The sequence below is a fragment of the Etheostoma cragini genome, chromosome 6 (genome assembly GCF_013103735.1).
Source record: "Etheostoma cragini isolate CJK2018 chromosome 6, CSU_Ecrag_1.0, whole genome shotgun sequence".
Taxonomy (NCBI): Eukaryota; Metazoa; Chordata; class Actinopteri; order Perciformes; family Percidae; genus Etheostoma; species Etheostoma cragini.
In genome coordinates this window covers 24883609-24898607 of record NC_048412.1, presented here as the reverse complement: position 1 = coordinate 24898607, position 14999 = coordinate 24883609, and the positions used below count along the sequence as shown (strand labels likewise).

The 14999-nt window shown below is 40.4% G+C and overlaps 1 protein-coding gene across 1 annotated transcript in view; it reads left to right on the top strand.

Moving 5' to 3' along the window:
* Positions 1-1063: 1063 nt before the first annotated feature.
* Positions 1064-14999, top strand: part of znf385d (zinc finger protein 385D) — an 81379-nt gene continuing 67443 nt past the window's right edge. The window contains exons 1-2 of the mRNA XM_034874665.1: positions 1064-1376; positions 10603-10745. Coding sequence (XP_034730556.1) covers positions 1355-1376; positions 10603-10745 — 165 coding nt within the window. The 5' untranslated portion in view covers positions 1064-1354. The remainder of the gene's footprint in view (positions 1377-10602; positions 10746-14999) is intronic.

The window sequence follows — 14999 nt, the reverse complement described above, 5'->3', positions numbered from 1 at the left end:
ACACAAAAAAAGGCATCATCAACTTGTATTGCTAACAACGGCTAATCTGGCTAAAGCGAAACCCACAAGGAAAAACAGACTTGTAAATAGAATCCATTCAAGTCGGGTGTGAAGTCATTCCTAGCTCTGACTTCCGAGTCCTAAGGTAAAAATGGAACTCACTTCAATACATTTAAGTACAAAGCAACAATAGCATTCATCTGGAGTTGTTTCTGACCATCTTTCACTCTCATTTTAGCTTTCTTTTTGGTCTCCACCAACTCCTTTGGAAAATGTATGGTTCTTTAGCTGCTAAATGGTCCACTATGTGCAGCAGCAAGATGCTAACATTGTCTGTCTTAATAAACTGGCTGTTGCTGCTGACAACAAGGCGGATAAAAATGGTGAGAAAGGTGAGAGTGAACCAAAACAGTAAAGTTGTGGACCGAAAAAACAAAACAACCAGCTGACAGTAGCTAAAGTGCTCCGTGGAGCTGAGGGGAAGCGCAGAGTCGGGTGATGTTTTCTCCCAGCAACCGTTTTTTTTGTGTCTGTGTGTATGCATGTAAACATGCTGAGTGAAAGGCAGAAAACAATAAGAGACAAACAGAGTAAGTGAGGTAGGGCAGGGAGAGGGAGAAAAACACACTGCAAAGATATTTACTGATGTGGAAACACAGATAGAGAGACAGAGAAAGATAAGGAAGAAGAAAGAACCAGGGGAGAGCGAGGCAACAGTCGGGATATAGAAAAAAGAAAAAGAAGCGAGCTTGAGATGGAAGCAGGGAAAGGGGAATGAGATCAAATGAGAGAGAGAAAGGGGTGGAAAGCAAGGAGTGAGAGTAAGAAAGAGAGAGGCTTGGTTGACACATAAAACAAAGATGAGACACCTAGAGAGAGAGAGAGAGACATTTGTGAAGAAGAGGCTGTTGCTGGAAAATGTAGATAGACACCCCGGTGAGAGAAAAGCAAGAAGCGAAGGGATCAAGTGTGGAGGGGCCAGTAGGGAGGAGGAGGAGGAAGAAGACAGAGGAGGAGGGGGAGATAAAGAGGAGGGGACGAGACAGGCAAGGGAGGACCAGTGCGCGGAGCGCGAGAAAGAGAGACAGAGTGAGAGAGACAGAGAGAGAGAGAGAGAGAGAGAGAGAGAGACACAGACAGGCAGATACGGAGGTCCACAGACAGCAGCGGTGTGCAGAGTGCAGCATGCAGTCTGGCCATTGACGCTGCAGTTGGATTGAACACACATGCACAGACAGACACACACACACCCCTGAGGAGTGTATGAGACATGCCCAGGCTGTTGTCCATGGACACACACACACTGGCAGGGCACCAGAGAGGAAATACAGCAGACCCCTGAGCTGGAGGAGCTATGGAAAGCAGCATGTTTTTTGGTGAGTTTGTATTTATATGTGCTTACATGCATAATTTCATCTGTGTATCAGATTCTTTCATCTAAGTGTGTGTCTTCTCACTTGTTCCGGATACTTAAAGCATGAACAGAAGAAGCGCTGTTTTCCATGAAAGGAAAACGAGTATGAAGTTATATACCTAGGAGACCTGGGTTGTGTGTTTTCTGTATGTATGTATGTTTGTGTGCTTTTGTGTGTGTGTGTTCACTGCATGTGCTTCATCACAGTCAAATGCAGATTATAGGTGCATGTTTCCCCTCTCCTAAATGTAAATGGACTCCAGCCTGCCTGGTACTTGTTCTGGAAATGAAAAAAGATGCATAGGAGAGTCATTTGCTGTTACAGCAGAACAAAAACAGGTACAAGAAAGAAAGAGTGAAGTTGCACACTGAGGGTTGCTAAAACTGGTGAATGAACCTGCTCACCAGGAATGTCGCTTCTTCATACACATGTTCTGGTTTATTGGACTAAATCCCAGGTGGTGGGGCCGCTGAGAATACAAGCTTTGGATTTCATTCTAGCTTTTTAACCAGCTGACTGTTCGTAGAAATCCAAGTAAGGGCCTTGGGACGCGTTCCTATGTCCCAGCGTGTTGTTTATAACTGTTTGTGACTATTACGTTTACGTTTTTGTTTTTTTCTGAATGTAAAAAAATAATTTGATCACAAAAAAAGAAATAGAAATCCAAGTAAGATTGGAGGTGCACGCGTGGAGAGACACTTTACATTGGGTGTGGGATATTTAGAGGAATCGAAGGAAGGACTCTTCGATTAGCTTTTATGGAGGAGACCGGAGGAGGCTTAGGAAGACTTAATCCGCGAGTGGCTCCTCGTCAAGTGCTCTTCTCACGGCTGGCTTACAGTCACATAGGAGGAATAATTACACAGGGATCTTGAATTCGGAGGGGGTGATTCGTTAAATGAAAGTCTCTTTTTTTTTATTCCCGAGGATTAAAGCGATCTGAAGTTACAGACCGTGGCTTGTAAGAGCGAGAAGGATTTTCTCTTGTTATGCCATACACAGAGGAGGGGTGGAAGAGTGCTGGGAGCTTATAAATGAATAAGCTGTCAGGTGCAGAGACAGCTCCGGCTCTCTGAGATCTACCACCGATGTCGGTCAGGTGTGCAGCTACGGGAAAGCAAAGAGGTGATGCAGGTTGGATGGATGGGTTAAGTGAAAGTGGAAACAGAACTTCTCAGGCAGGTGGTTCTGTTGACGGTGATGCCTGGTTGGTCTGCTTTTTGTGTCAGACAAAATCCCATGAACCGTCTTGTCACCAGCGACAAAACAAAACAGCAAGAGCAGGACACGGCAAATAAAAATAAAAAATGCTATCTTTTAAAAGGATTAATAACACGGTTTGTTCAGCAGCAATGCAATGCTGATACATACCCAGAACATGTTTTGTTATAAATATCAGGTGATACAGTATTAGACTCAAGACCTCTCGGAAACAAGACACCAAAATGGAAAAGAATAAACAGATCAGAAGGAAACGTCCCGCTTGCTTTAAAAACTGTCCGCATAGATCCAAAGCAGGCGGTAAAAGTACTGCAACCCAGCAGGCTGCAATCATACAAGCTATTATGGTTGTTAAGTCAAAGGTCCGGAGGAAATCTATCCGTTGCGTCTGCTTTGGCGTTTAGCAGCACGTTAACGTCTTTTTGGTTAACCTCAGATTACAGAGCGCATGGGAAGTGATTATTGGATCTGATTCAGAGACAGCTGTGTTTATTAGTGAGCTACACACATGACAGCAGCAAGAGCTGCAGAATGTTAATCTGAAGGGGATGAAGACCAGCGTGTGTTGTGTAGCTCGAAGCTAAACGCATGCTGCATGCCACACGCTGGTAAGACTATATCATTTGACTACAGAGCCCATCCTGTAAAGGTTAATTGGAAAATCAGTGAAAGTGTTGCTTGGAAAAAAAAAAGTACTTTAAATCTACCCTTTGTGCACACTTTGTTCAATCTAAAAGGGGTGAAATGATTTTATCCTCCTCGCTTGAGGGGAAGTACTGATCTCAGAGCAAGGCCGCTGAACACAATCAACACACTCCACTAAAAAACACAGAGGTGTTAATCACATTTGGGGCGTCATCAGCATACAGATGACTTTCAGTGGAATTGAGATTTATCTAATAATTGGATTTATGTTTGCTAAGGGAAAAGGAAGGTTGTGCAAGAGCGAGCTTTTCATTTTGAGGCTCTGCGGCGGTGTAGACTCTCTGGACAGATCTTATCGGAGGTCCAGGACACTAACAGGAGGCGGACGTTGGAGGAGAGCGGTATAAGATGATTAATTATTAATGCCAGTCGGCGTCCTCCAGCCATCATTTTACTCTCCCCCTTCTCACGACATACTGCCGCGGGAGCAAAAAACGCTTCAGCCCAGATAAGTGAATCTTTCAGGAAGGGCGATGCAGAGGACAGCCAGAGTCTGAAACACGCCATGATACAGCAGCCATACACATCCTGTCCACTGAGCTGCTCTTAATGTCTCTTATACTGTATGCACTGCATCATTAAACCTCAAAAAGAATGGATAAACACAAGACAGTGGGTAAAAACTTTCATTAATTCTGATCTATTTCAAATATTTCCAGAAGTCAGATCTCATCTCGGTTCTACATCATTACACTAATGGGCAAAGCGGGCAAAAAACATCTCCAAATGCCCCAGGTTCAGTGTGTGTCAACTGGTGTGTGGCAATTTCATTAAATTAGGTTTAGGAAAATGCACCCCCCAAAGCTTCATATTCACTAACATGATAAGGTCGTCAAATCTACATTAATAAGTTTTGTTTGGACACTCTGAAAGAAGCTAGAAAACACATTTTAATATGTTATGGCATTATGAATTTAAAATGGATAATGTGTTAGCAAACTGTTCACAAGATCCAGCGGATGTGGAGCAAAGTTAGCATTCAAGTGGAGTCATTGCAGTCTCTGGTGACGTGATGAATGCAATGCAATTCACTCTACACTTTATTATTCATTCCCTTCAACTTTGACATTTGGCATTACTTTTGAAACTTTTTTTTTGGAAAACAGCTGCCTGCTGCATCTGGAAATTATACACATGACAACAGAGAGTGAAAACAGTGAAGTTGTGAGCTGTAAAACATCTTGCCTGTCTCAATCCTTCATTATTTCAGTAATGTGCTTGTATGTTGCATATTTTGAAATCAATTCATTCAATTCAATGAATTCATTAACTTGTCATGTAGCATCTTAAGTATTCTAACATATTGGAATACAAAATGCACACAGTGGAGAGGGGATGTGTGGTGAACAGACAACCCAGGAGCTGATTCTTTATGCAGTTACATCAGGCCATAATCACATTCTTCTTCTATTTTATTTGAATATCTGGTGTTTATCGGTTTCAGGTTTGTGGTTCCAGATCTGCAGACAGAATTTAACCACTCTTTGCAGTTTTCTGTGTGGCTTAAAATACAACATCTGTGGCTAAGGTTTTACATACACCAACATCTTCACAACCTCAAATCTCACATTAAACCATCATGCACTCATTGCCAGTGGCTGCATGAGAAGCTATGGTGAGATGTCTGCACCATGTAAACACATCAGTTCTGGGGAAGATTGTATAGAGGTGGCATCACTGACATTCTGTACACAACCAAGCTTTTCATTTAATTGTTCTATTCTAATTGTTTGGCTTTGATTTGTTTTGATTGCTTTGGTTGGATCATTCAAATAAATGCTTCTGAAAGAGAAGCAAACAAAGACCTAGCTGAAGACAAAACTGTGAAATCTATATTCCACCGTTGTATACTGACTGACTCCCAGGCTGCTCAGAGAGACTTCTTGTGTTTATTTTAATGACTCTCACCTGCTGACCTTCAGCGTGGAGTGACTCTCCGGAGCGACTCTCCATGGAAAGTAGACGGCCGTCTCTGCTGGAGAGACTGACTCGTCTGCTAGTCACATTTAGAAGCTGTCCACAGAACTCAAATGTTAACATTCTTGAAGTCAAATATTGACACTTCTAACAAAGTGATAATTACGGATGCCTGATTTTCTGCCAGAGACTGCTGTAACAGGCTTTTTCTGTCTTACTGCTGGAGCATCTCAAAGTCAGTGTGGAGCTCCGAGGTTGGGGTTATAGGTTAGATTAGCAGCGGGGGATCGTTTTCCTGTTTTGCCTTTGCTGGTGGTGACAGATGATCAGGCTTAAAAAAGTTGAAACACTATCCACTGCTGCAGGCTGGAATGTGTAGTTATGTTTGGGCATGTCCGCTGGACGGCAACTTTTACACGTTACATTTCACAACTGGAGACAAAAGCCATTCTTATCTACCTTAAACAGGGTGAGGGTTAGGAAGGTATGTGAGGTTAGAACAGTAGATAATGTGTCTGGTGAGGGAAAGTAAGTTAACTTTCATTTTCTTTTTCCTCTGCTTTTCTACATAACTACAGTTGGCTATACTAATGCTTCGTCCCTTTTGAGTCCTTTTTACTCCATTATACTAGATTGACAGTTCTAGTTAGTAGTTCCTTTACAAATTTGGATTGTAAGCCACGCTAGCGGCGTGAATGTTGGTCTGGTTTTGTTTTTTTTGGTGCAAAAAAGTGATGCTCGCAGGTAAAAATGTCAAACAACAAGTTGTCGTTTGACCAATCAGGCCTTTGTTACTTTTTTTTTTTTTATTAAGATCATTTTTTTTGGGCTTCTTTTATGACCTTTATTTATTTGAGAGGACATCTGAAGACAGGAAAGGTGAGAGGAAGCAAGGGCGGGGCTAGTAGGGGGCAAAAAGTGGCGCCCCCCCCACATCCTTTTTCTATGCTGTATTCTGACAAAAATGGAATTTTCAGTCCAGTACTTTGATCAAGATGCACATAGCTCAACAAATATTGGATGGATTGCCATGAAATTCCATACAGACAATGATGCCTTTTCATCAACAATTTTAATATATTTAATTTGCTAATGACCAAATACCTGCAAAGCTAATCACATTCCCATCAGCCTTAAGTGTAGTGTGTTTAGTGCTAAAATGCCGTTCTCACAGCAGAGACCTGAAGCTGCTGAAAGCTAACAGAGAGACCTGCTAATAGACCAGAAGACAATTTTTTATGTCATGGTAGGAAAAGCACAGACGTTGCTAATAACACTAACGATGGCCCTGTTCAGTAGTGTTCAAGTGGTCAAGGGAGAGAAACTATCATGCTTGATACCAGGAACCTGAAATTTCAGCTGCAAAATGAATTCAGACATAATTCTTTGAGTTATTTAAACCTGTGATGTTCCTACTGTGGCAAGTCAAAATGTCTTCCGAAAATAAGGCCGATTAGCATTCAGCAGCGTCAGTGCTCCATGTGTGTCCATGTGTGTCTACACACATTGTACATTAAACTACACACAATACAAAAAGTAGCTATGAACACAATAGTGGTATATAATGGAACATATAAAATTATTTCTGGGTGCTTTTACAGAAGTAATATTTTTAATGCAGGATTTATACCTGATGGAATGTTTTTAGATTGTTGTATTGCTATTTTGACTTAGGTACAGGATCTGAATACTCCTCCCCCCTCCAGTAAAAAAATACTTTTCTCTAATGAAACTAATCTCTTCTGTGTGATGTTACAGAGCCCAAAAAAAAAAGTCACATGCTTCAGCCGGGCTGACACGTCATATTTTATCTCCTGCCAGTTAGCAACCCAAACACGACCCTATCAAACAAATTCACATTTCAGATTGTCACTCTTCATCTTTGCTGCAGAGTAATCTCACACATCAGCCCTGGTGTGTTTGAGCAGCCTGTTTTGACTGCCGGAGCTATGAATGGTGGATTTGGCCGGGCGCTAGGTGAGGCGTGCCTGTGGGCTGACGTCAGGCCCGGCATGTCGAGCGATGGCATGGTTGGATGATCCCTGCAGAAGGACACACTTTGCTAAAGTTGGGACAAAGACATGCCTCCACATGAGAGACGGCATGTGTTCTTTTTCCAACAGATGGCAGCGCTCCGGCGACTTGAGTGAAAAGACAGAGTGAGAGAAGGGGGTACAGTCTGTGGTTTTCTCTTCTCGTCTTTATAACTTTTGCTTTTTATTTACCCCTTACCACTGCCTGGGGACCGAAACGTGGCAAACCTTGTTTTTATTTGTCTCTAGACAGCACTTTGGTACTGTATCTGCCAGCACTTTAGAGCCATGCTGGCCCAGAGTTCCACTGCTGTTAAATGTGCAGCGATAAAAAGAAATCATCCCTCTGTTTCTCATTACGGCTTTGCGAAATGGCTTCTTTAATTCCTAATGTTTTGGAGGGCTGTGACCATTTTCCCTGCTTTTATTTTTTTGATGTTTTGATCCCGTAGTGTTGAAATCAGCCCTGTGCTGTTTCCAATTAGCGGTTTCTAAAGCGCTCCACTGGCGTGGTGCTCTCTCATGACAATAAAAGTGAAGTATTTACTTTTGTTTTTCCTAGAGATGTGTGGGCCAGGCGTCTCTTGCCATTGACTCATCTCATGTGACTGTGGCAGTCATTCCACAGCAGCTATTTGTGGGGACAATTTCAGAATAAGAACATCTGTTTCGGAGAGATAACCATCAGCGCATCATAACGCAGTGTTCATCTGGTGTACAACTCATTTCTTTATTTAGGTCTGATTGTGATTGAAAGAAGAAACTGAATTCAGAGTCTGCAGCCAATTTGTCACTGAGCCAATTCACAGTAATGGAGACCATTCTCTTAACCGCGTGTTTAAATACTTGTCTAGTACAAGTGGCATCCTCAGAATGTACAAAGACTCAATAACAGGTAACAGTCCTGCAATCAAAACATATTAGCATGAGTAAACAATAAGCACACACTAGTGTGTACATATGCATCAAGAGTAAAAGTACTCATTGTGAATGATGGAGCCTGCCGTAACATAGCTGTTACTTGTTGCATTGATAATAAAAATCTGCAGGTATTAAAATGCTTCTATTATGTTAATTTTCAGATCATAATCATGATTAGAAGTTGTACCAAAATACTTTGGTTTAATTTTTAAAGAAACACACTGCACATTGCTGCAGCTCCTCTTTTCACCTCTTTTCTGTGTTGAGCTCTCTGTTTAACTGCAGAATGAGGCATCTCACTGCTTTTCCATCTTTGTTTGGAGTCAAGCATGTGCAGTAGGTAAGGACCACTAACTTGTCAGTTGCAGAGTATGATGGCGTGTCACGCTAGCAGCTAGGCAAGCATTATAACGTGTGTTACAAAGTGATGCACGTCCGTTGCGAAAGTAAAGGCTGGACTACAATAGAGCTGTTCGGAGCTTTCTGTGAACAATGTTTTCTGTTGTAGATGGTTAGTCCCTTTGGGGTGGACTTTACTTTGGTCTTTTTTACTTTGCAAACCTATAACATGCAGAAAAAACATAACACAGTAAAGGAAAGGGGAAAAGCCAAACGCATTATGTGAGCACTTCATTTAGCAGCTAAATTTGAAAGAATGAATGAAATGAAATAATGAAAATCTCTGAAAGGTGTGGTTCAATGTATTTTTTTTTACCAAACACTGGAGTTTAGCTTTTTGTTTTTCTGTGCATGAAAGTTCATTCCTGAACTCGGATCAATATCTCACGACCTTCATCGCCTAAAATGAGATTAAAAAGCTCTGAAAAAGTTGGACCTTGAGTTGTTATTTTGTGTGGCAATCCCCCCAAATTGAAGATAGAGAATGAAGTTATCGAGAGTTTGTATTAAAACATGAAAATGCATTGAATGGGGCAACGCCTGCGAGCTAGTTCAGTCAGCCAACTCAAGCTGCACAGCGGACACACAGCTGACAAGCCTCACTCCCCGTATCATTTACCAAACATCCCCCCTCAATTTATCTATTTAACCTGCACAATTTCCCCATCTCCGCCTTGTCAATGCTGATGCCAGCCTGCATCTGCGTTGCTGCCTGCTGTTAGCCCCCCCCACCAGCATCCACCTGCAGACTCCGGCCAGGGGGAAGCTACTTCATCATCACTCCCCGATATCTCGTGTAATCCCATACCGTGGGGAGTGATGAGGTCGGGGTCTGGTCGCTAAACACAATGTTCTGCTGTTATAATGAACATTTCAAACATGATTTGTCTGACTAAAATGAAATAATGACAGTTTTGTAATCGAATGATACAAAAATCGCAAAGGAATCATTATTATTATTATTATTTATTTATTTTTGAACATGGAAGCTCATTCTTGACCTCGGGACCAGTGTGTGGGACAAACTAATAAACAACTTACGGTCCACCATATTGGTTTTATTGAAGCTTTCATCCTGATCTTTGGAGCTATTGAAATCTCAGAAAAAGCTTGTAGGTGGACATTGAGTTGTGCTCAAAACATTGTGTAATTGGCTAAAAGCCCCACAATTTGAGATAGAAGTTATGAGGAGTTTGTGATAAAATAATGATAATCTTATTAGAAAGTGATGAAAAATGTCACTTAAATAATGGAAATCCTCCAACGTTATGGGATTTAAGATTTTCCAGGATCAAAGCCTTCCATCTGCAATGCAGATTTGCAGGGTGACAAAGGTAAACCACAGTGTGCATTATAAAGCATGAATAAAATAGACATATTACATTCCTGAGTGCCAATTTGGGGTGTTTTTTTTAAATAATTTACAATCCCTAAATGTCTCCATCTGTTGAAAGCCCTACTGAAGTTGACTCACATTATCACATTGTCTTTCACTTTCCCTTACCCTTTTAGCTTTTAGTTGTTGTTCATTTAATTTCCTTCTTTCCTGTGATGTTCCTGCCCCAGTTAAAAAACAATTAGGCCTAAATACAGAAATCCCCTGCTTCCTTTTGCTTGGCTCAGCTGGCTGGATACTATCAGACTTTTCCGGTGTAACAAAGAAATCTGTGACCAATCAGAATGTGTTGCTAATCATTCTGTAACTTCGCCGGAAAAATCCAACCTGGGGAGATGCCTTTTTAAAAACTACTTGAAAATGTCATTCTTTTCCCTGTTACAGGTCATTAAGACCATTGTATGAAAAAGGAAAGAGCTTCAAGTTACATATAGTCACTTTCAATAGACGACTAACACAGATGAGGTGTGACACATTGTTATACAGACTAAAGAAACACACACTGAAACTTCACATGGATGGAGATGGAAGGTGAGGCAGCTGTCTCTGTTGCCGCTTGCAGATCAACATGCTGCCTTTGCTTTGCCTCCTACAGGTAACACATGTCAAACTGGCCTCATGCCCACCCTGCTGCGCCCCACCCTGCCTGCCATCCAGACCTCACTGGGCATGAAGCAGTTTCTCCCCTTTCCATTGGATACGGCCACAGCGATGAGCCTCTTCCCAGGATTCAACACGGTGAGTCTCATCTTTATCTCATGTGGCCTTCAGATGCAGTTTGACTGATCTTTTGAGTAGGAGCTGTGACTGATTCGTTTGCCTTGGATACCACATCTATTTCTAATCTCTACATATGCCTGATCAATGACTCAGGGCTGCAAACAATACGTAGATTTTAGCTTTGAAGCAGCAAGGTCTGACGTTCCTCAACCTCGTTTGGTCAAGTTCATGCATCTGTCTCTTATTTATCTAACTATTTAACAGTTCATCTGTTACTTTAAAAAATGCACTTTCTCATAGTTATCATGGAATGTCAATGGAATTATGCTTTTAAATCATAAAGGAATGTTTAATAGTGCTGACACTCCACTTAAGAGGAAATGTATGTTTTGTTATGCATTTGTTAAAATGTATTCAATTCAACAATTCTCTGACCCTTTCAGTGTATTTTCATTCTTGAAAGCATATCATTTCTCTTTTAGTAATGCAACAAAGGAGAGAAGCATCGGTGGAAACTGTGCCATTAATCTGATAGTGCACTTACTCTCCAGACAGTTTGCATACTCAAGTCTATCTTAGTGATTTATTGACAGCTCTGCCTTTAGGCTCTATGGGATCTATAGGAATTTGGCTGCCGATTAGAACTCATCTCCTTGTTAACACTGACATCTGTTTTTGTTTTAATCGCTTAACACAGAGACATGGTTTAACACAGGACATGTTGAAAGCCAGTTGGCATTCTAGTTATCCAAACCATGGCAAACATTTATTTTAAATGGGCAGTCGGTGGCTGGTGCTTTGAATGCCTCTTTGAAACAGCTATGATTGCCTTTTAGTGCATCTTTTGTGAGAAATTCTTAGAGAAATGAAAGTTTGGAAAACATGCTCCATGGTGCACTAATGTCAGTTTGGAATACAACAGTTTTCATGGGTGTGCCCTTCCCCTTAGACCGGAATGTGTTGTGCCAATGGTGCACAACGTTTGCAGGAAGCCAAAGTTTAACTGCAGAAATGTTGCAATGCAGTGTGATCAATTTTACTGGTGTATGCTTTCTGAAATAATAATCTTCAAGAATTTTTGGGGAGTGCGATCAAATGCGGTGCTTATTATTGTGAAATTATAGAGAAGAGATCAACACTTTAATTCTCACTTAATTAGTGAACATGCAAACATTTACTTTGCATTTTAATTCAGCTTTTCTTTCAATGCCATTCTTACTTCTCCACAATAAGTACCAATTTACGTAGTCATTTAACAGAAGTAGAAAGGTTTTGAATGCAGTTTTTAAATTGAGAAAGCTCAGATGTTTGTTCCTTCTCTGGTCTGTTGTTGAAAAGAAACATCAATCTTCATTGTGTTTTCTTGGTGTTCTTCCATCATTGTCATTGCTGGACACACTCGCAACAACTCTCCAAAGAGTTAAGGACGTTACCAGCAAAACCCCCCAAAAGTCTTTAAGGAATTAATAAAACAATCTGCAGCTATTTAAAAAAAACAATCTGCAACTATTTAGATAATTTATTAATTTTTGTTTTCAAGCGAACACTTAAATTTGAAGATTTGTTGTAATTCTTAGTATTTTGCGGTATCAAATCCCAATATATTAATATTTGGAAAATAAATCGGACAAAACAAGCCATTTGAAGACGTGTATTTGGGTTTTTTAGTATTTAATTAACTTTACAGATAAAATGATTGATAGAGGAATTAAAAAAACAATCTGCAGGTTAGACAATTTCAAAAATAATCGCAGCCCTAATCACAATAACGATCCTCTCCTGAGTTTTTTTTTCACTAAAGCAGAATTTATAAATCCAGGATAACCAATAAAGCCAGGCTTGACCTAGTCTAATCCGTGCATCCTGGCTGAGGAGGAGCGACTAGGTTGAGCCAGGCTGAAGTATTCCGGACACATGCGCGTTCACGGCTTTCCTTACCAGACCTCGAGGTCGATCACAGATTTATTGATGCGAAAATGGAGAATATGCATTGTTCATACTTTATACAGCGTAAGCAGCAGCTTCTATGCTTCACGTATGATAACGTGAACAAAATTGTTTGTAAAAAAGAAAAAGAAAAAAAGAAACACAAGCGCTGTAATGAAACAGCGAGAGAAGTGTGGCAGATGATCACAGACGTACTGAATGCGTAAGCAGTGTAAATACATACATTTACCTACCACTGCTCTGAAATCGTCATAATCATACCAATCAAGAATTAGGTTACTTATCATTTGCACAAATTAATAGTTGACCTTTTTGCCTTGAAAGTAAGCAGAATACAATGTTACTCAGGAAATTCACCATGAAGATCGATTTCCTCAAAACACTAGAATATGATGCATAAATAAATCGTTTCTCCCTCTCCCTCTTACAAATACAATCACTTTCATTCAATTTCAAGTGAAAATAATACTTGTTTCAAATCAGCCTCCTGACCAAACTCATCCCCTCAACACACGCTCCTCTGAACTATTAGTCCAAATTATTCATAATTTCGGCTTTATTAACTCAAATATAGGTATGAGTCTTTACAAATTAGGATTATTGACCATAGATTCCAAAAAGTAGTGTAAAATTAGTAGTAGTAAGGAAAATGTAAAATGTCAAGAAAAGGGTAAAAAAAAAGGGAAATTGTACAATCCTCCCAAATTTTAGTCGTTAGAGAATACAAAAAAAGGAATTATCTCAAATAATGTCAGGCGCATTGGTCCACTATGGAAACACATCTACAGCACTTTATATATTTAGTCCCTAAGTAACAGAATTCATTTAAAACACATTTGCAACTTTATCGGCCTTTTCTAATTATCTCAACGACTGAGGTAATACATTCAAACTTCTAACAACAATATGTTTTCAAACAGTAACAATGTCTCATGAATAGTTATAAAAAATAACGATCACAACTTTAAAGGACAATAGTAACTAACTGAACAGCAGCAACATGCACGTGTGGTTTGTTAATGCAGGCTGACAAGGTAAAAAACAGAAGGTAAAAAATGAAGGTAAGACCACTTCTGAGTGAACAGAAAAGGCTCCGGGATTAATAAATCCTGGCTGTTAGCATGGTTAGGACCAGGCTAGCTATACAGACTAAATCTCCATGGTAACTTGGGTGCCTCTGCTTTTATGAAACCCAGTCTAAATTCAGCCAGGGTAAGTGTGAAATCTTAATCCTTTATTTTGGTTTTGTGAAATAGCCCTCTATTCTATGCTGTGATTGGTTTTAGCTGTTTTTGCTGATAATTACTATCTTTTAGGTATACTATTTGTCTGTTGTAATGTTGATGTGAAAGTCTCTATTAAAATTTGAAGTTATTCCCTTTGAGATCATTGTTTTCGAAACAGGGGCATCACATTTCACTGGCAAACTCTTTTTTCAGGATCTAGAACCGGTGTGAACGGCTTTCTGAAATGCATGTGGCTACACACACACCTTATTGAATTTGTGATTGGTGAGGCGCTACCTTCTAAATGGAGCACTTACCCGATGTGCACTTAGTGTACCAGGACTCATGTTTACACTTGCATGGATCTATTGATTCTCTTTTTGAAAGCATAAAGTAATCAGATGATGAGGAAATATTTGTCCTTGAGCAGCTCAAATCAGCAAGGTCATCAAAAAAAATACGATGAGTCTTGGGGGGAAAAAAAGACAAACCCTGACAGATATAAGTCAAGGATAGCTCAATTTTGACGCTGCTGGAAAGAGAGGTTGACATATGGAGCACAGCTGGATAAGAGTGAGAAAACACACACACACACACACACACACACACACACAAAAAGAAAAGTGGGGCCATCGTGGAGAAAAGCTCAGATCACCCATGGGAAGACAGCTTGTTGTATGAGAAAGTTCAGGAATACTGCGTCTCTTTTCTCGCCCTGTCTAATCTGTATTTAACAGACTTGTCTGCAGATAATGAGTAATACATTAAGAAGCCTCCAAGTGGTGGAAAGCTGATACTAGATTAACGCAATGTAATCACCTTTCGCTCTCGGCTGCACAGACACACACCATTCTCGCCCTTTCAACCGTTCACTTTTCTTCCTCAGCCTCTTTCTGTTTCCCTTTGTGTCCCTTATTCTGTCAAAACTTTCCTCAGAGCTCCTGGTATCCTGATCACCAGGCCAGTTGTAAAAGCTGGAGTTGATACCAGACACGTTTTTAAAAGGAGTTCACACACAAGTTACTGTTCTACATTTTGTTGTTGTCATGCCCCCTTTTTTCAGCGCTTTCAACACCAGTGTAAGTTTGGTTTCAAGGGT